This window comes from Giraffa tippelskirchi, chromosome 3 (assembly GCF_054371585.1).
Source record: "Giraffa tippelskirchi isolate mGirTip1 chromosome 3, T2T-mGirTip1v1.2.pri, whole genome shotgun sequence".
NCBI classification, from domain to species: domain Eukaryota; kingdom Metazoa; phylum Chordata; class Mammalia; order Artiodactyla; family Giraffidae; genus Giraffa; species Giraffa tippelskirchi.
In genome coordinates, this window is record NC_137277.1 from 87824390 (window position 1) to 87851994 (window position 27605).

A 27605-nucleotide genomic window follows, 5' to 3' on the forward strand; every position below is an offset into this window, starting at 1 on the left:
TGTGTACAGAGAACTGTGAAACTCCTGGTTTATGAAAGTTCACACACTGCTTGTGGCTCAGATTAGAATGAAGAATCAGTCAGAAGATTAGGCAAAGAACTGGTGGGGAAAGAAAAGGTCTAGATTTCCCTAATCCAACCTGGATAGAGCCTTTCAGGAAATTCCACTTGCCAGTCAGACCATGGAGTTGGAAGGAGGGTGGGGAGTGGAATGCAGGCTACACTGAGAAAATCCACCAACTCTGTAGGTTAGTCACACTGTTCCTCAGCAAAGGTCTCCCGTGGTTTTCTGTGTTCCTACTTGATCTTTTACTTTTTTTTCCCCAGAACTGACTCTGTTTACCTTCAACTCTCGCTGAGACTGGGCTTCCCTTGTGGGTCAGATGGTAAAGAATCTGCTTGGGTGAGGTAGCTGAGTTACAAAGCCATGCACCTATGAAGCTTACTGGCTATCTACCTATCCCTCCTTCTCCCCTACTCCAAATAATAACCAAACCAAACCCAAACTCTTCTCTGCAAGTGAAGTGAACAGAACATGATCATACTGCTCTTGCAAAAAGTAGTTTGATAAGCAGATGCAATTATTAATGAAATCAAGAGAACCGGCAGCCACTTGGGCTTTCCAGGTGGTGCAGCGCTACAGAATCCTCCTGGCAATGCAGGAGATGTGGGTTTGATCCCTGGGTTGGGACGATCCCCTCGAGTAGGAAATGACAACCCACTCCAGAATTCTTGCCTGAAAAATTCCAGGACAGAGGAGCCTGGTGGGCTCCAGTCCATGGGGCTGCAGAGTCAGACACGACTGAGCACACATGCACGCTGCATTTCTATCTTGGCCCAGACTGCGTCTGATTTACCCCTGGGGTTTAACTACCTCAGGATATGGGTTACCCCTTGCTTCAGTTCCAGCATTGCTTATCACAGTCTATGAACACTGGGGTTCATAGACACGATATTTATTTTCATTAATAGCTACTAACTCTCATTATTATTAAAGTTATATCATATTTCCCTCAAAGACTACTAAAATTTTCTTAGATTTTTTATTTAAATATTTTCAACCATGTAATAGGATATATAATATATAATTGCATTTAGATTAATATAGTCAATGGGGCATCTACCTTTTCCTTGTTGTCTATAACATTTACTCTGAAATAAGCACAGATTCTGTCATTGATTTATAATATATTACCTTCTCTTTAATATAAAAACATGTATTTACTACACAATTTGCAAAAGTCAAAGTGAACCCTAATTTTAATTTTCAGCTTTGACAGTATATAAGTTAAAACATATGTTGTATAAGGTATATTTTTCCCAGCCAATAATATTCAGAATAATTCAAAATAATTTCCATTTGAATAGAATTCTACTAGAAGTGCACTACCAATTTGTCAATAATTGAACCCTATGAATGTGTTTTATGATCAACTTTCAAAATGCAATTTTGCATGGAATAAATAATTGATTTTTTCTCAGTAGGTAGATGATTGTGTCAGGAAGGACTCTGATGGTTTACCAGAATCAGTGCCTTGAACAAAGCAGGTACTTAATATTTAGCTACTAAATTGAAACTGCACTATGATTCTTTCAACACCAATCTCCTCAACTAGCTGAGGTGATTATTTTCCTTGTTTAGTAGTAATTGTTCTTCTCATAGTAAATAAAAATCTGATTTTAAGGTAAATATTCCTTTAAAATGATATTCTCAAAGAAACAAGCAAGTATCAAAGTGAAACAAGAATGAGCAATGAAAGTTATATAAGTAAAATACAGACTACTTGGTGTTTAAGCAGTTGAGAAGTAGGTTTGAATATTATCTATACCCCTTCATTTTTATCAAAATTCATTTTTCATTTTAAATGTCCTCTTATCTAAGAAACAGTTGCTTTGACTGAAGCAAAAGCTAAGTGCTAATCCATGCATTTCTGGCCTTTCAAATTTAATTGGGTGACAAATGACTGCATTATCTACTTCTAATTGCTTAAAAGGCATGATAGATCAGATGCTCAATGAGAGACATCTTCTTACTCTGACATTCCTTCATTTGGTTCAATCATCACTTTTTCTGAAAGAGAAGAAAAAAACTCAACCCAGTATTTTATCAATAGTGATGTTCTTAATAGAAATTCCTGACTGGCAAATATTTAGGCATTGTTTGAGTGACAGGCAGTATAATAAAGGATTTAATTGCTAGCTCAACCACACTCAACCATTCCTATAGACTATCTTTTTAATATTTAGGACAAAAGGTTGATCAAATATATTCTTTTAAAGTAATAAATCATTTACCCTTTGGATCAAACACTAGCAATCTGCCATTCTCTCTATCTTTTGGTACCTATGAGAGAAGCAGAAATAAAAACTAGCATTATCAATATTATTTTAGCTTGAGGTACTTGAATAATTTATTCACAGCCTGTATATGAACATTTTTATCATCTAGGCTAAAATATAGGGGGCTTCCTGATAGCTCAGTTGGTAAAGAATCTGCCTACAATTCAAGAGACCCCTGTTAGATTCTTGGGTCGGCAAGATCCATCCGCTGGAGAAGGGATAGACTACCCACTCCAGTATTCTTGGGCTTCCCTTGTGACTCAGCTGGTAAAGAATCTGCCTGCAATGCAGGAGACCTGGGTTTGATCCCTGGGTTGGGAAGATCTCCTGGAGAAGGAAAGGCTACCCACTCCAGTATTCTGGCCTGGAGTATTCCATGGACTGTATAGTCCATGGAGTTGCAAAGAGTCAGACATGACTAAGCGACTTTCACTTTCAGGCTAAAATACAATTTTATGCTAAAGTCAGTTATTCCAAAACTATATAAATTGATGATAAGAAAGAACTAAAGCATCCTAAAAATTAGTTTATATACTTTTACCTTTACAGCATCTGTCCTGTCTAGATGATTCCTGCAAAAAACCAAAATATTTACTCTGTAAGTCTTTAAACATTTTTATAAACTTGGAATATAAATAAAACAGAATGCACAACTCAGTCTGTCAGCAGGGCAGTAAGCATGTATTTTAGCATCGTTTTTAGCAGCATTATTTTCATACTAAGTGAAAAACATTATTCCTCTGGATTATGAAATCTGATTTTAAAAAAGCATAAAGAAATTAAAGCTTCCTCTTCCCATTTCACCTTGAAGTGAAGTGAAAGTCGCTCAGTCATGTCCGACCCTTTGCAACCTCATGGACTATACAATCGATGGAATTCACCAGGCCAGAAGACTGGAGTGGGTTCCTTTCTCCAGGAATCAAACTGGGGTCTCCTGCATTGCAGGCGGATTCTTTACCAACTGAGCTATCAGGGAAGCCCTGGAGTTTATGTAAAAAGAGCTATTTAGCGATAATTTTGCAAATTAGAAAAGTGATGTACTAAATTAGCCTCTAATTATGTTACCTTTTTGGTTTTATGTAGCTTGGACTCTAGATCTGGATCCAAATATTGTTATGATACAGCAGGTTGAGGGTATCCCTTTCCTACTCAGTTGACCCCAGAAACCACAAATTCAGTGTGGCATGTGTTTAAAACACTGCTTTCCTTTCCCACATTAACAAAGAAAAACAACATGTAAACCAAACTATCTGCCACATATTAGTTTATCCGTGTTATGAAAAACACCTTTATAAATGTATATTAGTCAGAACAAGAAGTTTTTCAGTGATATTTCAAGATGCAGTATTTTTAGTAAAATATTTCAAAAAAACACATTTAGAAATAAACCTTTGATTTTATCCAAAGATACAGTTTAAAATATAATTCTTACCTAATAAAATTTCCCTTATGAGTTTATCAATACTTACAAGTTACAATGTTTTCTCTTTTAAAAATTAGCCTATGTAGACTGATTTTCCTATAACTTAGTTCTTTATATATCTGAATAAATTTCATTCTAATTGTAAAGAGAAAAATCAACTTTTAAGTTTTTTTAAAATTCACTTGCCCTTTCCTCCCCAACAGTCCCCATATTCCAAGCCAGGCTTTAAAAATTATTAGTAGTAATATCTAGGGATTTCTGGAACATAAAATTCAGGACCAAAACTGTAGACAATAAAAAGAGAAGCTTCATTATTTTGCATTAAGTTTTTCTCTTTTTAAATGTGCCTTCCTCACACTGATTTGCCCTTGCGATAGTACACTTTTGCTTTAGGCAGTGTTTTCTGGGGAACCCTGATCAAGCCAGATATTATATATGTTATTAATTTGATTATTCCTCTAAGAAGCTCACAGAGAGAGCCAAAGGATCACAGAAAAGCAAGGCATCTTTCTGGGAAAACAGTTGTAGAAGACCAAGCTCTAGGATAAATGAAAGATTCTACTCTTGATTCTCTACAGCAGTGGAGCTCTGAAGCCAAAACTACGCAATAATGAACCAAGTAAGATCTCAGCAAAAGAAATCTAAGGTAACCTCTCCTGAGACGTACTTTCATGCCACAGATTCCCCTATCCTATGGGTGCCCATCTGGCTCTTCCTACTGTATTTAGAGCTTTCCTTTCCCTTCTAGCTTTAAGGTCTTTATGGATTGCTACTTCCATCCTTTACCTGGACGAAACATCAATGTATATAATTCATTTTCCATTTTCACCTGCAAAAGAAAGACCTATGATGTGCAGATCCCAGCCCTTGATGGAAACCCAGTCTCTGCTGCAAGGTCTGGCTTTATTGTTACCTAGGAAATGTTCATTTAATCTCCTTTCATAAAACTGAACAAATCTTTGGGAGGCAGTACAAAGTAATACTCAAGAGTTGGGGCTCTTTGGAAATAAACTCACACACCTATGGTCAATTAATCTACGACAATCAAGGCAAGACTATATTATGCAGAAAAAAAAGTCTCTTCAGCAAGTGGTGTTGGGAAAGCTGGACACACCTGCATGTAAATCAATGAAACGAACATTCGCTCATACCAAATACGCAAATAAACTCCAACTGGTTTAAAGATCTAAGTTTAAGACGTGACACCAAAAAAGCTCCTAAAAGAGAACACGGGCAAAACATTCTCCGACATAAACCATAGCAATATTTTCTAGGATCAGTCTCACAAGGCAAAAAAAATAAAAACAAAAATAAACAAAAGGGAACTTGCAAACAATGTAACCGACAAGGGATTAATCTCCAAATATATAAACAGTGCATGCCTCAACACCAAAAATCAAATAACCCAATCAAGAAATAGATGGAACACCTAAATAGACATTTCTCCAAAGAAGACATACAGATGGCCAAATATCACATGAAAGGATGCTCAAACATCACTAATTATTAGAGAAATACAAATCAAAACTACAATGAGATATCACCTCACGTGGGTCAGAATGGCTGTCATCAAAAAGTCTACAAACAATACATGCTGAAAGGGTGTGGAGAATAGGGAACCTTCCTCCTACACTGTTGGTAGGAATGCAAATTGGCACAGCAACTATAGAGAACATTAAGCAGGTTCTTAAAAAACTAAAAATAGAACTATCATATGACCCAGCAATCCCACTCCTGGGCATATACCCAGAGAAAACCATAATTCCAAAAGATACATGCAGAGAAGGAAATGGCAACCCATCTCAGTATTCTTGCCTGGGAAATTCTGTGGACAGAGGAGCCTGGCAGGCTACAGTCCACCAGGTTGCAAAGAATCGGACATGACTGGACAAGCACTACTTCTGTTCTGTCTCTGACAGCCTTCAAGACATGATCCCAGCACAACAAGCAGATGTCACCCCTTCTGACTGGTAAGCTTACCTGAAGTTCCACCTTCAGTCTGGAGTGGCCACCCAGGAACACACTGGGAGGTGCTTCAAGTTGCAAAACAGACTCTCCCATGCACACCCTAGGGTCTTTGTTCATCTACAGAATGGTACAGAATCTGTGTGCAGGGGGCATTCCCTCAAACACTAGGGTGCCACTAAGGATGCTGTGGGTAAAAAGGATGAAGGACACCTGATATAAAATGGAGTCAGGAAGCCACAAAGGGTGGGTTCTCATGCATAATCACTAGTCTCAATATTCACTATCAGCAGGAAGAAAGAAGATTCCCACACACCTTGAGTCAGTCCAATTCAGTTCAGTCGCTCAGTCGTGTCCTACTCTTTGCAACCCCGTGAACTGCAGCACGCCAGGCCTCCCTGTCCATCACCAACACCTGGAGTCCACCCAAACCCATATCCATTGAGTCGGTGATGCCATCCAGCCATCTCATCCTCTGTCGTCCCCTTCTCCTCCTGCCCCCAATCCTACCCAGCATCAGGGCCTTTTCGGATCAGGTGGCCAAAGTATTGGAGTTTCAGCTTCAACATCAGTCCTTCCAATGAACACCCAGGACTGATCTCCTTTAGGATGGACTGGTTGGATCTCCTTGCAGTCCAAGGGACTCTCAAGAGTATTCTCCAACACCACAGTTCAAAAGCATCAATTCTTCAGTGCTCAGCTTTCTTTATAGTCCAATTCTCACATCCATACATGACCACTGGAAAAACCATACCCTTGACTAGATGGACCTTTGTTGGCAAAGTAATGTCTCTGCTGTTTAATATGCTGTCTAGGTTGGTCATAACTTTCCTTTCAAGGAGTAAGTGTCTTTTAATTTAATGGCTGCAGTCACCATCTGCAGCGATTTTGGAGCCCAGAAAAATAAAGTCAGCCACTGTTTCCTCATCTATCTGTCATGAAGTGATGGGACCGGATGCCATGATCTTAGTTTTCTGAATGTTGAGCTTTAAGCCAACTTTTTCACTCTCCTCTTTCACTTTCATCTCTTTAGTTCTTCTTCACTTTCTGCTATAAGGGTGGTGTCATCTCCACATCTGAGGTTATTGATATTTCTCTCGGCAATTTTGATTCCAGCTTATGCTTCCTCCAGCCCAGCGTTTCTCACGATGTACTCTACATATAAGTTAAATAAGCAGGGTGACAATATACAGCCTTGATGTACTCCTTTTCCTATTTGGAACCAGTCTGTTGTTTCATGTCCAGTTCTAACTGTTGCTTCCTGACCTGCATACAGGTTTCTCAAGAGACAGGTCAGGTGGTCTGCTATTCCCATCTGTTTCAGAATTTTCCACAGTTTATTGTGATCCACACAGTCAAAGGCTTTGGCATAGTCAATAAAGCAGAAATGGATGTTTTTCTGGTACTCTCTTGCTTTTTCAATGATCCATCGAATGTTGGCAATTTGATCTCTGGTTCCTCTGCCTTTTCTAAAACAGGCTTGAACATTCGGAATTTCACGGTTCACGTATACCTGAAGCCTGGCTTGGAGAATTTTAATCATTACTTTACTAGTGTGTGAGATGAGTGCAACTGTGTGGTAGTTTGAGCATTCTTTGGTATTGCCTTCCTTTGGGATTAGAATAAAAACTGACCTTTTCCAGTCCTGTGGCCACTGCTGAGTTTTCCAGATTTGCTGGCATATTGAGTGCAGCACTTCCACAGCATTATCTTTTAGGATTTGAAATAGCTCTACTGGAATTCCATCACCTCCACTAGCTTTGTTCGTAGTGATGCTTCCTAAGGCCCACTTGACTTCACATTCCAGGATGTCTGGATCTAGGTGAGTGATCACATCACCGTGATTGTCTGGGTCATGAAGAACTTTTTTGTATAGTTCTTCTGTGTATTCTTGCCACCTCTTCTTAATATCTTCAGCTTCTGCTAGGTCCCTACCATTTCTGTCCTTTATCGAGCCTATCTTTGCATGAAATGTTTTCTTGGTATCTCTAGTTTTCTTGAAAAGATCTCTAGTCTTTCCCAATCTGTTGTTTTCCTCTATTTCTTTGCATTGATTGCTGAGGAAGGCTTTCTTATCTCTCCTTGCTATTCTTTGGAACTCTGCATTCAGATGGGAATATCTTTTCTTTTTTCCTTTGCTTTTCGCTTCCCGTCTTTTCACAGCTATTTGTAAGTCCTCCTCAGACAGCCATTTTGCTCTTTTGCATTTGTTTTCCATGGGGATGGTCTTGATCCCTGTCTCCTGGACAATGTCACGAACCTTCATCCATAGTTCATCAGGCATTCTGTCTATCAGATCTAGTCCTTTAAATCTATTTCTCACTTCTACTGTATAGTCATAAGGGATTTGATTTAGCTCATATCTGAATGGTCTAGTGGTTTTCTCCACTTACTTCAATTTCAGTCTGAATTTGGCAATAAGGAGTTCATGATCTGATCTACAGTCAGCTCCCGGTCACCTTAGTAACAACAAACTGCCCACCACTTGGTGCCAACAAGAAACCACCACAACTCTGAACTCTCATTCTCCTCCAATGAGCTTTTGTTCAAAACAACCCTCCCCAGCTTCCTCCCAGAACCTAATAAAAGCCAGCCTCAAAAAAACATACATGCACCCCAATATTCACTGCAGCACTATTTACAATAGCCAGGACATGGAAGCAACTTAAATGTCCATCAACAGGGGAATGGATAAAGAAGATGTGGTACATATATACAATGGAATGTTAGTCATAAAAGAGAATAAAACAATGCCATTGGTAGCAACATGGATGGACCTAGAGATTTCCATACTGAGTGAAGTAAGTCAGACATGGAAAGACAAATATCATATAATACCACTTATAAGTGATATCTAAAAAAAAAAACAGAGGGTACAAATGAACTTATTTATAAAACAGAAGTAGAGTCACAAATGTAGAAAACAAACTTATGGTTACCAAGAGATAATGGAGGGGAGGGATAAATTGGGAGATTGGGACTGATCTATATATACTGCTATGTATAAATAGATAACTAATAAGAACCTGCTATATAGCATATGGAATTCTACTCAATACTCTAACATCCCTTATGAGAAAAGAATCTAAACAAGAGTGGATACATGTATGTACATAACTGATGCACTTTGCTTACACCTGAAAGCAACACAACATTGTAAATAAACTATACTTCAATAAAAAATTGTTTTAAATGGGCAGAAGACCTATATAGGCATTTCTCCAAAGAAGACATACAGATGACCAATGGGCACATGAAAAGATGCTTAAAATCACTAATTATTAGAGAAATACAAATCAAAACCACAATGAGGTTCCACCTCACACGGTCAGAATGGTTCTCATGAAAAAATCTACAAATAATAAATGCTGGAGAGAGTGTGAAGAAAAAGGAACCCTCCTACACTGTGGTAGGGAGGTAAACTGGTGCAGGCACTATGGAAAACAGTACGGAGGGTCCTTAAAAATATGATCCAGCAATCCCACTCCTGGGTATAAATTAAGAAAAAACTCTAATTTAAAAAGATACATGAACTCCAATGTTCATAGAAGCACTATTTACAAAAGCCAAGACATGGAAACAATCGAAATGTTTATCAACAGATGAATGGATAAAGAAGATGTGCTACATATATACAGTGGAATATTACCACTCAGTCATAAAAAATGAAATAATGTCATTTGCAGCAACATGGATGGACATAGAGATAATCATACTAAGTGAAGTCAGACAAAGACATAGCATATGGTATCACTTATATGTGGAATCTAAAAACATGATAAAAGTGAACTTATTTACAAAACAGAAAGAGACTCACAGACATAGAAAACAAACATGGCTACCAAAGGGGAAAGCAGTTGGAAGGATAAATTAGGAGCTTGGGATTAGCAGATACAAACTTCTATACATAAAATAAACAATAAAGCCCTACTCTAGCATAGGGAACTATATTCAGTATCTTATAATAAACCATAATGAAACAGAATATGAAAAAGTATACTGTATGTACATGTATATGTGTGTATATATATATCTGAGTCACTTTGCTGACACCAGAAACTAACACAACATTGTAAATTAACTATCAGTTCAGTTCAGTCGCTCAGTCGTGTCCGACTCTTTGCGACCCCATGAATTGCAGCACGCCAGGCCTCTCTGTCCATCACCAACTCCCGGCATCTACCCAAACCCATGTCCATCGAGTCAGTGATGCCATCCAACCATCTCATCCTCTGTTGTCCCCTTCTTCTCCTGCCCCCAATCTTTCCCAGCATCAGGGTCTTTTCCAATGAGTCAATTCTTCGCATGAGGTGGCCAAAGTATTGGAGTTTCAGCTTCAACATCAGTCCTTCCAATGAACACCCAGGATTGATCTCCTTTAGGATGGATTGATTGGATCTCCTCACAGTCCAAGGAACTCTCAAGAGTCTTCTCCAACACCACAGTTGAAAAGCATCAATTCTTCGGCGCTCAGCTATCTTCACCATCCAACTCTCACATCCATACATGACCACTGGAAAAACCATAGCCTTGACTAGACGGACTTTTGTTGGCAACGTAATGTCTCTGCTTTTAAATATGCTATCTAGGTTGGCCATAACCTTCCTTCCAAGGAGTAAGCGTCTTTTAATTTCATGGCTGCAATCACCATCAGCAGTGATTTTGGAGCCCAAAAAAATAAAGTCTGACACTGTTTCCACTGTTTCCCCATTTATTTCCCATGAAGTGATGGGACCAGATGCCATGATCTTAGTTTTCTGAACGTTGAGCTTTAAGCCAACTTTTTCACTCTCCTCTTTCACTTTCATCAAGAGGCTCTTTAGTTCTTCTTCACTTTCTGCCATAAAGGTGGTGTCATCTGCATATCTGAGGTTATTGATATTTCTCCCAGCAATCTTGATTCCAGCTTGTGTTTCTTCCAGCCCAGCGTTTCTCATGATGTACCCTGCATAGAAGTTAAATAAGCAGGGTGACAATATACAGCCTTGATGTACTCCTTTTCCTATTTGGAACCAGTCTGTTGTTCCATGTCCAGTTCTAACTGTTGCTTCCTGACCTGCATACAGGTTTCTCAAGAGACAGGTCAGATGGTCTGGTATTCCCATCTGTTTCAGAATTTTCCACAGTTTATTGTGATCCACACAGTCAAAGGCTTTGGCAAAAACAAGACCGGGAGCAGACTGTGGCTCAGATCATGAACTGCTTATTGCCAAATTCAGACTTAAATTGAAGAAAGTAGGGAAAACCACTAGTCCATTCAGGTATGACCTAGATCAAATCCCTTATGAGTATACACTAGAAGTGACAAATAGATTTAAGGGACTAAATCTGATAGAGTGCCTGATGAACTATGGACAGAGGTTCGTGACATTGTCCAGGAGACAGGGATCAAGACCATCCCCATGGAAAAGAAATGCAAAAAAGCAAAATGGCTGTCTGAGGAGGCCTTACAGATAGCTGGGAAGAGAAGAGAAGCGAAAAGCAAAGGAGAAAAGGAAAGATATTCCCACCTGAATGCAGAATTCCAAAGAATAGCAAGGAGAGATAAGAAAGCCTTCCTCAGCGATCAAAACAAAGAAATAGAGGAAAACAACAGATTGGGAAAGACTAGAGATCTCTTCAAGAAAATTAGAGATACCAAAGGAACATTTCATGCAAAGATAGGCTCAATAAAGGACAGAAATGGTAGGGACCTAACAGAAGCAGGAGATATTAAGAAGAGGTGGCAAGAATACACAGAAGAACTGTGCAAAAAAGATCTTCATGACCCAGATAATCACGATGGTGTGATCACTCATCCTGGAATGTGAAGTCAAGTGGGCCTTGGAAAGCATCACTACAAACAAAGCTAGTGGAGGTGATGGAATTCCAGTAGAGCTATTTCAAATCCTGAAAGATGATGCTGTGAAAGTGCTGCACTCGATATGCCAGCAAATTTGGAAAACTCAGCAGTGGCCACAGGACTGGAAAAGGTCAGTTTTTATTCTAATCCCAAAGAAAGGCAATGCCAAAGAATGCTCAAACTACCGCACAATTGCACTCATCTCACATGCTAGGAAAGTAATGCTCAAAATTTTCCAAGCCAGGCTTCAGCAATATGTGAACTGTGAACTTCCAGATGTTCAAGCTTGTTTTAGAAAAGGCAGAGGAACCAGAGGTCAAATTGCCAATATCCGCTGGATCATCGAAAAAGCAAGAGAGTTCCATAAAAACATCTATTTCTGCTTTATTGACTATGCCAAAGCCTTTGACTCTGTGGATCACAATAAACTGTGGAAATTAACTATACGTCAATTAGAAAAAAAAAAGTTGGGTTCTTGAGTAATGACACTGGGTTCATATTCCATTTTGCCACTTCGTATGTAAGCCTGGCGGAGAAGGCAATGTCACCCCACTCCAGTACTCTTGCCTGGCAAATTCCATGGACGGAGGAGCCTGGTAGGCTGCAGTCCATGGAGTCCCTAAGAGTTGGACACGACTGAGCAACTTCACTTTCACTTTTCACTTTCATGCATTGGAGAAGGAAATGGCACCCCACTCCAGTGTTCTTACCTGGAGAATCCCAGGGACGGGGGAGCCTGGTGGGCTTCCGTCTATGGGGTCGCAGGGATTCGGACACGACTTAAGTGACTGAGCAGTATGTAAGCCTGGGTGAGTTAAAGCTTTTGTAGGCCCCAGTTTCTCCATCTGTAAAGCACGGGTCACTACGGTGCCAACTTCATTGGCTCATTATAAGCATTAAGTAGGATGATCTGGGTAAGGGGATTAGTACAGTGCCTGGCACATAGGAGGGACATGGTAGAAACCACTTGATGTTTCATCCAAAGGAAAAACTGAGATGATGTCTTAAGGGGCTGATTAAGATTGCTTAGGGAAACAAAAAGCAGGCTTTACTGTGATTGAGACAAGCAGGCTAGCTCTAAGGACTTTAAATTAATTAATCAATCACATAAGCCCTAAATTAATGATACTTGCTTAGAAAGATCACTGACTCTAGGGAAAAAGCAGAGTAATTGAGAACACAGGTAAAGTTAAAGCTGCTGCTGCTGCTGCTACATCGCTTCAGTCGTGTCCAACTCTGTGCGACCCCATAGACGGCAGCCCACCAGGCTCTGCCATCCCTGGGATTCTCCAGGCAAGAACACTGGAGTGGGTTGCCATTTCCTTCTCCAGTGCATGAAAGTGAAAAGTGAAAGGGAAGTCGCTCAGTCTAGTATGCACTTAATGTCTCTTAGCTGTATGAGCCTGAATTCCCAGTTGCAAGTTCCAGAAACCATGCTCAAGGTAGCTTAGGCACAAACAGGGAAGCCCTGGCTCATAGAATCCAAGAGTTGAATACACAAGCTGTGTGGAATCAGGACACAGTGGCTACAGCTGTGGTCACAAGAGTGTGGTGCTTAAGTGGGGACTTTCTCTTGCTCATCTCTGCTTCTCCTTTCCCATGGGTCTCATTCTTCTGTCTCTCAATATAGATAGATTTTCTACACATGATGCAAAACATAGCTCCCACCAATTCTTAGGTTTTATTGGATACAGCCCTAGCTTTTAAGGAAAAATTGACTGTCAACAACCAAAACCCCAGTCAACAACTCGGTTAATTCAGCTAGTTTTTTGGGCTACAAAGAACAGATAAATTTAAGCCACTTAAGAAAAAAATCTCTAGTACTTAATGTACTCCATGTCACACAAATTGGTCCTTGGTAAACATTAACATTTGTTAAATGAATAGAACAAGAAGGAAGGCAACAAGTGAAGTGAAAGTGAAAGTTGCTCAGTCATGTCCAACTCTTTGTGACCCCATGGAATATACATGCGGTCCATGGAAATCTCTAGGCCAAAGTACTGGAGTGGGTACCCTTTCCCATCTCCAGGGGATCTTCCAACCCAGGGATGGAACCTACATCTCCTGCATTGCTGATGTATTCTTTACTAGCTGAGCCACAAGGGAAGCCCAAGAATACTGGAGTGGGTATAGCCTATCCCTTCTCCAGGAGATCTTCCCGACCCAAGAATCAAACCGGGATCCCCCGCATTGCAGGTGGATTCTTTACCAACTGAGCTATCAGGGAAGCAACAACAGAGTAAAGGAAAAAAACATATTAAACTAGAGCTTTGCAATATGGTAGCCACTCACCATATGTGGCAACTGAGCACTTAAAACGCGATTAGTTAGATTTGAGATATGCACATCAGATTATAAAGACTTAGTACTGGACTTCTTTGGTGGTGAACTGGGTAAGAATCCATCTGCCAATGCAGGAGACACAGTTTCGATCCTTGGTCTAGGAAGAGTTCACATGCCACGAAGCAACTGAGTTCGTGTGCCACAACTACAGTCCATGCTCTAGAGCCTGAGAGCTGCAACTACTGAAGCCCTCGTGCCTAGAGGCTATGCTCTGCAGCAAGAGAAGCCACCACAGTGAGAAGCCCATCTACTGCAAGTAGAGAAAGCCTGCGGGCAGCAATGACGATCCAGCACAATGAAAAAGAAATAATAAGAAAATCTTAAAAAGACTTAGTACCAAAAAAAAGTAAAACATCTATTTTTTTGTAATAAAAAATTGAAAGATATATATTTTCTTCATCCTACATGTGTAGTTATTTCATCCTTTTGTGCTATTTGTTTTTATAAATTACCTTTTATTCGAACAGGCAAAGGGAGAATTATAGGTAGACAGCTACATGCTCAGGCCCTGAAATTGTGAGGAGAGACAGCTAATTAAGCACCATCCTCGAGGATGCATGGGTTGGTTTCCTTGTGGCTCAGCTGGTAAAGAATCCGCCTGCAATGTGGGATACCTGGGCTCAATTCCTGGGTTGGGAAGATCTCCTGGTGAAGGGAAAGGCTACCCACTCCAGTATTCTGGCCTGGAGAATTCCATGGGCTATACAGTCTATGGGGTCGCAAAGAGTCAGACACGACTCAGCGACTTTCACTTCCATCCTAGAGGAGCTTAATGGGGAAATCGGACAGGGGAAGGTAATATTTCACTGCAAAGTCTCAAGTGTGTATAAAATGATTTCAGTGATCATCTATCACTTACATTCATATTTAAAGGTGACTACCTATAAATTATACATATTACCTTTACAGCATAATACAGTGCAAGGAGTTCAGACTCTGGAGTCAGACTGCCTATGTTCAAATCCCAGCAAATGGTGTGATCTTGAGCAAGTTCCTTAATCCCTCTATGATTCATTCTCCTCAAGTGTAAAATGACAAAAATACTGAAAGGGACAGAGTGATTAAATAGTTAATCCCACTAGGGGATTGTAAATAAAGAACTATTGGAGACTCCTGTAAGTTAATGATCACTCAAGAAAGTAGGTTTTCTTAGCGACAAAACCATGCAACAGAAGCATGAGACATGTCCCAAAACAATAAAACAATGGTGGAATGAGACCCACATTCTGCCCAGTGAGGTTAGCAAGTGAATGATTCCCAGGATACATTCTTCTGCATGCACAGAAAACAAAAATATAAGGAAAAGGTGACATAATAAAATGATGATTATGAGATATGCCATATGTTAGTATAGGTGGTGCTAGAAGTAAAGAACCTGCCTGCCATTGCAGGAGAAGTAAGTGACAGGGGTTCAATCCCTGGGTCGGGAAGATCCTCTGGAGGAGGGTACAGCAATCCACTCCAGTATTCTTGCCTGGAGAATCTCATGGACAAGAGGAGCCTGGCGGGCTGCGGTCCATAGGGTCACACAGAGTCAGACACAACTGAAGCGATTTAGCACAGCACAGCACTTTTTGCTCATTTCCACTGCACCATAACAATCCCAATTTGACCACATGGGAAAAGAAAACTCCCCTGCCAGATGTGGAGGAGGAACTGATGCTGGAAGCCTGATGTCTAATGAGGAAGAAGGTGGTCTTCTCTTCCTCCCCACTTTTCCTTTGACTATAAAACTATAGACTACTTAGCTCTGGGTGTGGTGCCCTCTCCAACTTGTCACCCTCAGAAGCATCCTATTCTAATAAGTCACTTCTTATCTATTACTTTGTCTCTTGCTGAATTCTTTCTGTGCTGAGACATGAAGAACTGGAGTTCCTTGAAGCCTCCAAAATGCCACCCAGCAGTTTCAATACTACCTGCTTTACAGAGTACTTGGAGGATTAATATAAATAGCTCACAGTAAATGACAGCAGCGCCTATCTGCTCCTATAATTCTAACCACTCCAACTCTTCCTCCTCCTATTGTTACTACTACCTATAGCCTAGCAAAGACAGCGCTGAATCTGAACTCTGACTTAGAGTTCTAAGTGCACAACTGAGCCTGGATGGGGCAATGAAGGGGGAGAAAACATTGCAGATTGAACCCAAACGGTGGTGCTGAGTGTGTGTGTGTTGGGGGGGTGGGGGGGTGAAAGTTCTGAAATTCTGGAATGATGCAGCTGAATCCCTACAAAGGTGTTGGAATTCAGCTCTGGTAAACTCAACACTTAAAGAGCAGTGCTGTTGTTTTCCTGAGAGTTAAGACAAAACTTCAATTACAAAAAAAAAAAAATTAACATAGAGGATTTGGGGATCATTTGTATTTAGTTTTAGGAGAATGAAACAAATCAAAAGACACTTTCAGTGTCTTTCTCTATTTTTAAAAAGCAACTTTCAGGACTCTCTTGGGGGTAAAAACAGATTCGTCCATTTCACTTATGCCCTCTAGGAAGTCAGACAATTTATAATTACGCCAGGTGTTAATTTAAAACGCTACAGGGGCACAGTATAGTTTGAACAGGGTCTCGATTTTGGAAGTCAATTTGATTATCTCACAGAAGGCGGAAGACTGGATCTTAGAAGTGATACGTTGTCCAAACCTATCATTATACAGAAGATGAAAATAAGGTCCAGGGAGGTTAAATGATTTGCTCAAATTCCAAAGAAATTTCTTCATGGCCAAGCAAGTAGTCTAGTGAGTAATGAAGTATTAACCATAAGCCAGCTGAGTCCCTGCTCCTCTTTATTGGCCATTAAGCTGTCCTCCCCCCACCTCCGCCTCGCCCCACAAAAGTTAGAGGAAAAAAAAGAGGGGCGGGTGCCTGAGGACCGAGGGAGGAGCCAGAAGCCCTGGGATGGAACGTGGCTATTTTCATTGTTTTTTGGGAGGTGAGGGGGGAGGCAGTTGTCATGTGCGAATCGGCAGGTCAGAGAATGGTGGTGTAGATGCGCCTGTTAGAACCGCTTAGTTATCACACCCACAGGGACACAAATATCCCTTCCTCAGTGCCGAACTACAGCCAGCTGCTGCTGCTGCTGCTGCTAAGTCGCTTCAGTCGTGTCCGACCCTGTGCGATCCCATAGACGGCAGTCCACCAGGCTCCGCCATCCCTGGGATTCTCCAGGCAAGAATACTGGAGTGGGTTGCCATTTCCTTCTCCAGTGCATGAAAGTGAAAAGGGAAAGTGAAGTCGCTCAGTCGTGTCCGACTCCTAGCGACCCCATGGACTGCAGCCTACCAGGCTCCTCCGTCCATGGGATTTTCCAGGCAAGAGTACTGGAGTGGGGTGCCATTGCCTTCTCCGAACTACAGCCAGAGGAAGAAGCTAAAGTACGAGGTGCACCTCCGATCGCGCGGCCCCTACCTTCTCGCGCACTGCCTGGGTTGTGGTGGGACGCCAGAGCCCGAACCTGGAGCGGGTTCAGGCGCCGGGCCTGAGGGAGTCTGAGGTAAGAACTGGGTCAGGTTGCTCGCGGGGATGGGGAGACGGCGACCGTGCTCGGTGCGGCGCCTCTTACCCGCCTGTGGCCCTCTCACGAGGAGCATCGGAAGGGTTGACATAGAAAGCTAGCCCAGCTCCTGGTCTGCTAGGTGTTGGGAGCGTGGAGCAGTAGACGTCGCGTAGCCATGGAGACGAGACGGCGCGCTAGCGCGTGCGCGGCTGGAGCAGAGTACGCTGAGAAGGGGTCGGGGGAGGTGCAGGTGGACTGAGGGGGCGGGGCAGGGCTGAGGCGGCGTGAAGGGGGCGGAGCATGATCCAGGAGTCTAGGAACTTGGGCAACCCCGGAGCCAGGGAGCCCCGAGGTCGGACTCCTACCACTCAGAGAATTGAGTGCATACACTGTCGACGCTTCCCTCATAGCTCAGTCGGTAAAGTATCTGTCTGCAATGCAGGAGACCCGGGTTCAATTCCTAGGTCTGGAAGAGCCCCCGGAGAAGGAAATGGCAACCTACTCCAGTATTCTTGCCTGGAGAATCCCATTGACAGAGGAGCCGCGCAGGCTACAGTCCATGGGGTCGCAAGAGTCGGCCACGACTTAGAGACTAAACCACCACCACCTCGGACACATTTGTTTGAAAGTCCTCACGTGCACCAGTTACCGTGAGAAGGGCAGACTGGAGTGGGATTGGCATTTCCTTGTCCACACCTGATCATGTTTTTGGCGAGGAGAGGGGGAAAAGGCTAGGTGGCCTCCTTTGTGTTTTAAACCTGTGGAGTAAAAGATGAGTTGGGAGAGAGGGTTGTCCCTGGATGTGGATGAACAAATGTCCTCTGCAGGATTTCGTCCCCCAACCTAAGATAGCCCCGAGAAGACTATGGGTTTCCTGGCGTGGCAGGGGGCGGTCTCTGGAACGCGTTTCCCAAGATCAGATTCAAGTAATTAAAACCAGGGACCCTCCTCTCCCTCTAGGGGGGCCAAGTCCTGGGATGGGTAATTGACATTGCCGCTGGAAAGGTTTTACTGCTTAAATACTGCTTTGGTCACAGAAGGGGGTGGTAATTGTTATTAGAAAATTCCAACTGTCCCTCAAGCTTGGCTTCTAGGAAGGAATTGGTTGTTTTTCTCCATTTGGGATGCAGGGAATCACCAGGATCTATTTGTTGCCAAGTCACGTGTTTTGAAGGGAGCCTGTTTGTTGGAATCAAATCTGGATTCTAATTTCACTAAGCAGCCATATGATATAAGGTATAATCGCTATTTCACCTCTTAGGTGCTCTCAAGAAATATGTGCTTTGGTAGATGTTTGTCAGCTTCAAATGACAAAGTATATAAAGTTCTGACATGTAGACAGGCTTAAAAATGGTAAAATTTATAATTGTATTTATATAAAATGGAGCCAGGTGGACCATTTCAGGAACTGAGTGTATATAGAGATTCTGTTATTTTAAAATTCTCTTAATCATTTGTTCATATTCACTCTAAACCTCCTTGGAGCCCAGGATGGTAGGAAAGAGGTAAAGGAAAAAGATCAGAAATGGAAGTTTCAGAATGGAAGTTTTTTAAAGAGCTCAATTAAGTCATTGACATATACTCCATATACTCCTAGCAAACCACTGTCTCCTCTATTTTAGGAACACCCTTATGTCTTATGTTTGATTGAAGACTTTTTGTTCAGTAGAGGCAAACAAAAAATTCATTATACTTCTTGATCAATACCTTTTAAAACATTAGTTTTGATGAATGTTTCTTACTACTGATATATGGGTAATGTCTAACTGGCTATTCCCATCATCCTGCTCCAAGGGAATGGAAGAAATCCCCAAATCTAATGGGTTAAACTTACTCTTCCTACCCCTCTTCCCTGCAAGAGAAGAGTCCATTTGTTGAAAACAGTGTTTTCAGTATTTATTGTTCCTGAAAGAAGGGGCAAAAATGGTTTAATGATCTTGGAGAATAAAGATATTTTCTCCACATGAAGGAGTAAACAGACAGGACTTCTACTTTGAGCCTCAGGGTCTTCAAGTACAAAGTGGGGATGATCAAAGTACTTGCTCAGAATAGACCTGAAGAAAATAGGCCCCTGACACAGAGCATGGCACATGACAATTGATCAATAACACTTAGCTATTATTGTTACTCCTACTACACTATGTATAACTTCCCCAGTGGCTCAGACGGTAAAAGCGTCTGCCTACAATGAGGGAGACCTGGGTTCGATCCCTGGGTGGGGAAGATCCTCTGGAGAAGGAAATGGCAACCCACTCCAGTATTCTTGCCTGAAAAATCCCATGGGAGGAGCCTGGTAGGCTACAGTCCATAGTGTCGCAGACAGTTGGACACGACTGAGCGACTTCACTTCACTTCACTTCACACTATGTATATGAATAAAAGTCCCTGCATCCAGAATAGCTAGAAAAATTAAAGGTTAGCTAAAGTGCCTGGTCCAGGGCCTGTTTGAACCCATATTGGTTATTCTATTTCTCCCTGATGAAAAGAAAAATTACACTTCATCTTTGTGTGAATAACTTTAGGAATAATTCACCTAAAATATTTTTCTTTTCTAGAAATTTTGTATCTACATGAGGTGATGGATGTTCACTAAACATATTATGGTAATCATTTCATCATGTATATAAGTCAAATCATTATGTTGTACACCTTAAACTTATACAGTGCTGTATTCAATTATATCTCAATAAAACTGGAAGAAAAAAAAGAAATTGTGGAGAGAGAGGGGTCCTGTCCCTCAATATCCTGTGATTGGATGTCACCACTGGTGTACAATTTCTACAGGTTGTGGACTTCTATGTAACTGCTCCTCAAACACTAAGTGAATTTGGCCAGTTCTGGGGCCCTAGACCTTTGAATACTTTGGAGCTTCACAGTAGCCATTATGTAGGTATCCACTCATGACCAAGTGTGGACGTAAGTGGTATGAAAGTGAAAGTCATTCAGTCATGACCAACTCTTTGTGACCCCACAGACTGTAGCCCACCAGGCACTTCTGTCCATGAGATTATCCAGGCAAGACTACTGGAGTGAGTTGCCATTTTCTCCTCCAGGAAATAAAAGGAGGGTAAGCTACAAGAGGGGCTTCCCTGACCGTTCAAGTGATTAAAAAAAAAAAAAAAAATCTGCCTGCAATGCAGGAGACACAGGAGATGCGGTTGGATCCTTGGGTCCCTGGAGGAGGAAATGGCAACCCACTGCAGTAGTCTTGCCTGGAGAATTCCATGGACAGAGAAGCCCATCCCACGGGGTTGCAAAGAGTTGAACACAACTCAGTGCGTGCACACACTCCAGCTACAAAAAGACAGAAAGAAATGAATTAACTCACCTATCTCTCTAACTTTTGTACAGAATTTATTTTTGGTGTTAAAAGTAGAGCACAGTTTAGCTCTGACGGTGCATTCAGGCCACTGAATAAATTATAAAAATATGTATCTAGTGATGGTTTATTCTGACAAAGTGAAGGGGAAAAGCCAAATACACTTATAGAAATAATGAATCTCCCAACAACTATCTTTTATTCAACTCCACAGTTTTTAATGGTAAATTTTTGTATCACGTCTAATTGTTAGCAGAGCATGATGAAAAATGTTTAACATTTAGTGTTTTTCTGATTATAAAAGTAATACATGCTCATGACAAATTTGCAACATAAAGAGAAACACAAAGAAAAACCAACTTAGTCAATAATTTTACTTTTCCTTCTAGCCTTTTGTGTGCATGTATATATTTACTTTCTAAAACTTGTATTAGATAGTGTACACATTGTTAGCATCTCTCTTTGCTTAACACTCTCTCCAATGTCTATTTCCCCAATCTTAATAAGTCTTCAAAAACATTTTTAGTGGTCATATATTATATAATATGTATAAGCCACAATTTATTTGTAATTTACTCCTTCTTTCAAGAATAATTATTGAGTATTTACTTTATATTAGACACTACGCTAGGCATAAGATTTAAGTGATGAACAGTGACTATAAAAATAAGGCTTTGATGAACATCTTTGTAAATAGGTCTTTAATGGCATCTTTCCTTCTTAGACTGAATTCCTAGGATTATGAAAACATAGCTTCAAAAAGCAATTTTCCAGCTTCAAAGGCAAACTTAAGGAATAAAATTCTGAACTGTAAAATATTAACTTTTTGGAAAATTACCAACAACAGAATTAATATTTATTTTGTGCAACGTGTGAACTTACCCAGAAGATGCTTTCTTGTTAGTGTCTGTGAAACATCAAGGGTATTTGAAGTGTATTGACTTTGGCTTTTCCCTCTAATTCTTTGCAGGATTTGCAGGTTTTCTCAACAGTGTGAGATTGTTTGAAGTATATGCAAATTGCCCTACTTCCTCCTCTCACAGTTAAAATGTTAACTATTTTATTTCCAGCTTTCCTCTTGTAAACAAAAGGCTTGTCTGCATTTCTTTCTTTTGCCTTCCTGTGTGAAACATTTTGTATCTTTACACTTTTTAACTTGAAGGCAGATTTCTTTTTCCTGACCCCAAGTTATAACATAAACATTCCTATAAGACACTAGATTTAACATATTTTATAGTTAATTTTGTCCAAGAAATATCATGTAAGTTAACCAATGTATTTAGGGAATTTCATGAGATTACTAAAGGTAATAATCACTTCCCCAAACACACACACACCCTACTATTCTTTGATGATTAAAATGTTCATACATAAGGTTGAAACGTATGAAATTGTCACTTGTGGATTAAAAGTGGTCAACCAACTTCATATAGTTCTGTCTGTATAAATATTTCATTAACTAGTTTATTATATCCAACTTTCTCCAAATAGTGAGCTTTCTGATTATCATACTAAGGATAGCCTTTATTATTATACAAGATTGTGTTTGCTTTGATTTTCATACATGTTGGAATCCAGTCAGGAGAGTGCCATAAAATGTTTGTTTATTATTGCAGAGACAGTAGAAGGAGCCTGGAGCTAGAACACTGTTATTTTAGGTCTCATGTAAATGATGATTATCTTCCAATTCTTCATGTGTGGATGAATTTAAATATAAGTATATATGTGAAATAACAATCTTTTCTTTTTTAAAGGCTGGTTGTACTTAATCACTTTAATAAGATGGGAAGGGGGAGGCTGGCCATCAGTTCAGGCTAGACTCCATCAGAGTTCACAGCGGATCCAACCTGAATTCCACCGCTCTCTGCTCTTCTCTGAGTCACTCTGGAGACAGCACACGGCCATACTGACAAATCTGTGCTCCACAGATTTCCTTCTTTCAACCCCTAATGTGGATCATCCCATTACGATGGACATTATATCCTGATTCTTCTTCTTCCTCTTTTAATTTTGGCTGAGCTACAAGACATGTAGGATCTTAGTTCCTAGATCAGAGATTAAAACCCTGCCCCTTGAAGTGAAAGCATGGAGTCCTAACCACTGGACCACCAGGGAAGTCTCTCTTGACTCTTCTTTAGTCCATCAGAATTTCCAAATATGTTACCATCTCCAATTGTATGTATTAATTTAAGGTGACTGTTTCCTCCACACATATAAAGAGGCACTTTGATCCTGTCTTCAACTCACATCCTTCTAGGAAGGTTTGTAATAAATCATCAATCCTTTCACAGAACAGGAAACTTCATTAGCCTTAATTAAAGACATTGTCTCTTGCTGACCTCTCGACTATCTTTATCCTGAATCAAATCTTTTGTTAATTCCACCCCCTACCCTGGTGTTACAAAAGGGTCCCCAAGGTAATTGGTGGTGACACCATTATTCTTCACTGTAGGTAGTCTACAGTGGGCTCCAAGTTCCTGGGGTAAGATGAGTCCCTAAATCTAGAGGTAAGAAGAAGACCTTCTCTATTGTAAAACCTTATGGGAGTCTACAGAACTTAGAACCAATTTGCTGTAGCAGGGTTTCATATACTGGTATTAGGTGAAATTCTTTTGATGTGTTAATAACATCCAGAGAAAAAAGCATTCTCCAGGTAATTAGTTTAATGGGACGGTGTTTTTTTTTTGGTTTTTATTTTTGTTTTTTGGGTTTTTGCTTTTTTTTTTTTTTGCATAAGGTAGGAAGTCTCAGATGGAGATTTTATCAGTCTAATATACTCTGTCAGTGTCTCAGAGGGAAATTTCAAATGTATAGTCTTTTTCAAATTTTTTTAACCAGGAAATTTCACTTATTTTCTTAGCATCATTTGAGAATTCTTAGAATACTAGATAATTCCTTTGTGATTTGGAAAATAGCTCCAAGTTAGAAAAAAATGCCTTGTCCCTCCCCAACTTAATTAAGAGTCAGCTAGCCTAAAATTCTAATGGAAAAAGCCAACAAATCTGTGAATTTTAACCAACTACATATCAAGAGAAAGGGTGATACTGTAAATACTAAATAAAAGTAGAAGAACTTGTTATGAAAGTTGGAAAAGCAAATGTTGGAAAAAATATCCCATTATGGGGTAACCCTTTCTTTTCAAACTACTTCTTTCCTCTCATTTAATATAAAAAGCAAAATACTTGGTCCTCGAAAGTGCCCTCTTGCCCTCTCCTCTGTGTGATTCTCTTTACCCGCTGGCATCCATCTTCTAATTTTCAGCCATTGCCTAGTGTTGCTCAAACTGCTCTAGCAAATGGTGCCACATTCAATGGGGGGGGACCTTCTGGTTCCTGCCTTACTAGAGCAGAGGCTGCACTTGACACAGTTACTTCTCATCCCTTTTTTTGAAACACTAGTATTTTAACTCTCATACACTTCTTTCTCTTAGTTCTCCTAATTCAAGGACTTCTTTGTATTTCTACCAGTGTGGATCCTCTAAAACCCTTGATGTGCCCCAAGATCCTGCCCCCATCCCACTCCACATCCTTTCCCTGGAGACCTCATCCACACTAATGGTCCTACCGCCTACATGCTGATTAGCCTTAAACTTTCCACTGGGCTTGAGGCTCCTATAATCTAACTATGCGCTGGACAGATGCATCTAAGTACCCTACAGGCATCTCAAAGTCTGTCTATACCTGAACTTATCAATTTTTCCTCTGTCCTAAATGTCACTGAGTGACCACGACCTTCATGTCATTAAATCCAACAGGAATTTTTCATTTCATCTTATCTGACCTTTCAGCCATATTTAACACTATTGATATTCCCTCGTTCACCAAATACCTCTTGGGCTTCTGTGGGTCTACTCCTTGTTGCTGTGACACTATACCTTCCTGATTTTCATCCTATCTCTCCAGCTACCACTTTTTTTTTTCTTTTTGCCTTTCTTTTTGACCACTTTTATTTCTCTACCCGAAATTTCAATATTGGAGTTTCTCCAGATTCATTCCTGGGCTCCTGCATCAACGAGTGGTCTATTGCTGGATAACTTAAAAATTTAGTGATGTAAACCTAACAAATATTTTATTTGTCCATGATTCTATAGGTGAGCAAATTGAGTCTGGCTTGGCTGAGGGATTCCACTGTTCTTGGCTGTGGTCACTCACACAGTGATAGTCACATGAGAGCAAATGCAGGCCTGGCTGATCTAATATGAACTTACGCACATGTGTTTTGGTTAGCGATGGCTGTTGGCTGAGCCTCCTTCTTGTCACTTATCCTCAAGAAGGCTTAATCTAGACTTCCTAACATGGCAGCCTCAAAGGCAAGAGTGGGAGCTGCAAGGCCTCTTGATATCTAGACTCTGATTCCCCCAACATTACATTTCCTGTTTCCTGTTGGTTCAAGAAGTCACAAGGCTGGTTCAGGCTTAAGAGATATGGAGAAATAAACTTCACCTCTTAACGGGAGGCAACATCACATAAAGTCATGCAAACCAGGATGAGAGGAATATGTACCCCCCCCTTTTTTTAACAATATACTCCAATCCCCTTCTTACTCTGTATTACAACCTCTGTATTCATTTCCTAACAGAGCCCATCCATTCATTTGGCTCATTGCCCATGGATAACACCATCAATGCCCTAATATGTATGTCCTTCTCAGACCTTACCTCTAAACTGGTATAGCATATACCTCCTTGATCTCTTCACTTGATATATTAATGATACTTCAAGCTCAATAGCACTAAAAATATAGTAATAATCTTCCTCCAGAAATGTTTTCCTACTTCAGTGCTTCCTGTCTTAGTGAGTATAACCATTAACAAGGGGACTTCCTTGGTAGTCCAGTGGTTAAGAATCTACTTGTCAATGCAAGGGACATAAGTTTGATCCCTGGTCTGGGAAAATACCACATGCCAAGGAGCAACTAAGCCTGTGTGCCACAACGAATGAGCCCATGCTGTAGAGCCCACATGCTGCAACTACTGGACTGGCTTGCCATAGCTTCTGAAGCCCATGCGCCCAGAGCCCATGCTCTGCAACAAGAGAGGACCTCTCAATGCAACTAGAGAGTAGCCCATGTGCAGCAATGAAGATCTAGTACAGCCAAAAATAAATACATAAATAAAAGTTTCACCCATTAAAAAAAAACGAAACAAAAACCATTAGCAAGAGGCCTGGACAAATATTTCTTTTTCATTCCCCATATCTATTCCATAACCAAGTTAAGTCACATCATCTTGAATATCTCTCCACACCATGTACTTTTCTCCAGATCCACTTCTACCACTTTAGACTAGGCTTTAGACAAAGCTACCACTACCCTTTACTTGAATCTGGTCTTAGACAGTATGACAAGGCAGGAGCTAAAATGTACATAAAAAGGTATTGCTACACAGTCTAGTAGTACACTGTGATTACATTTCCTTTCTTGAACAGTCTAGTTTCTTTCTTTTTATTCTGCTGTTCATTATCTGCCTGTATCACATCTTTGAATTCTCAAAACTACTTGCTTGGTTAAATCCATAGCCCTGGTTAAATCCAGTTCTCTACCTTCTTCCTGCCTGTATCAGCCCAGCAGACTGTGGCTAATGGGAAACACATGACTAGTTTCATTTTAAATTCATTATGGTTAACCTCAAGGGGGTCCTCAGTGTTGCCCTTACCATCATGCCACATGCCACATGTCCATCTGCTCTCCTTCTCCTGCACCAGTGGTCTTCAAACTGTGGTTGCTTTCAAGAGGAAAATAGTTAAGGGAATTGGCTGCTGGATCCTTAACATCTGTCTGGACTCTTTCCTAAAATGTTTCTGCTTCTCCTCTCACTTTACCAAAAAAAGGCATACCCCTCATCCATCTTAAATCTCAGAAGTGACTACCATGCTGTACATGCCTCCTGGACCAAGTCAAAGGGCAGTTACTTTTTGTGATGGATCAAGTCCTCCTGAACATGTTGGACTGTCTGTCTTCCTCTGTTCTAAGTATATTCAGTTAAAGTGAAACCAGCATTATAAATGGGGTGTTCAGCCACACTGAAATGGTTTCAGTTGTGATACATCATAGAGTGGGGTGGTGTAAGTGATGACAGGTTTTGACCTAGTCTCCTCCACCCCTAGACTATTGTCAAGGTCACAGAGCATTCTTGGGGGGAGTCCAGGAGAACAAAGAGGATTGATGAAAAATACTGGATGCTAAAAATGGCTTTTAAAATGTATTTAATATTGGCAAATCTTTTTAGCTATTCTCAGTATTCATCCTTAGGGCCATGCCATTAGCTAGAAAGAAAAGAATCTGAACAGCAATTCAGTGTAAGTTAATAATGCTGATTCTTTACAGTGTAACTGGAATGATTTCTGGGACTACTAATTTTTAATAGATGCATTTGATAAAAGCTACAGATGAAACTTTTATGTGATTTCCTTCAGATTTGGTGAACATTGTTAAATAATGTAGTTAGTATCTATTTTATTAAACCATATCATGAAATATTGATTTCAGTTACAGTTAATCCTCATCTTCTAAAATGTTAAATATTGTCTACCTCCTATTAAAATAATGGTTGCTGGATTCAAATGTTTTTTCTAGCTGGGTATGCATCTCAATTTCATTAAACAAATAGGAAAATGTAATTATGAAGTCTAAGGAAGGGGGTTATTTCTAATTTTTATTTGAAATTTTTATTATTGTCAAAGGCAGAATGTTAGAGATCAATATATAAATATAAATGCTATTATTTAAATAAACAATAATAAGACTATTTACTAATGGCAATTATAAGTGATTAATAGCAGGCTAATTAAACAAATAATATGTAGAAAAATGTAACAATATTTTAATAGCTCTTTTACTTTGATATAGCACTTTATATTTTTTAAAAAAACTCTATATTGGATA

At 40.3% G+C, this 27605-nt stretch overlaps 1 protein-coding gene across 21 annotated transcripts in view; it reads right to left on the reverse strand.

The window, feature by feature from the left end:
* ERICH2 (glutamate rich 2) overlaps positions 1–26778 on the reverse strand; it is a 66199-nt gene extending 39421 nt beyond the window's left edge. For 2 of the 21 annotated variants that reach the window (XM_081577842.1, XM_081577841.1), the window contains exons 1-4: positions 17317–17554; positions 2881–2911; positions 2295–2343; positions 2034–2070 (exon numbers count right to left, since the gene is read on the reverse strand). In XM_081577842.1, coding sequence (XP_081433968.1) covers positions 2034–2070; positions 2295–2343; positions 2881–2911; positions 17317–17513 — 314 coding nt within the window. In that variant the 5' untranslated portion in view covers positions 17514–17554. Of the gene's footprint in view, positions 1–2033; positions 2071–2294; positions 2344–2880; positions 2912–17316; positions 17555–26376 lie in introns of those variants that run through there. The other 19 variants (XM_081577863.1, XM_081577857.1, XM_081577862.1 and 16 more) reach the window with 15 other exon arrangements.
* Between the last annotated feature and the right edge of the window lie 827 nt (positions 26779–27605).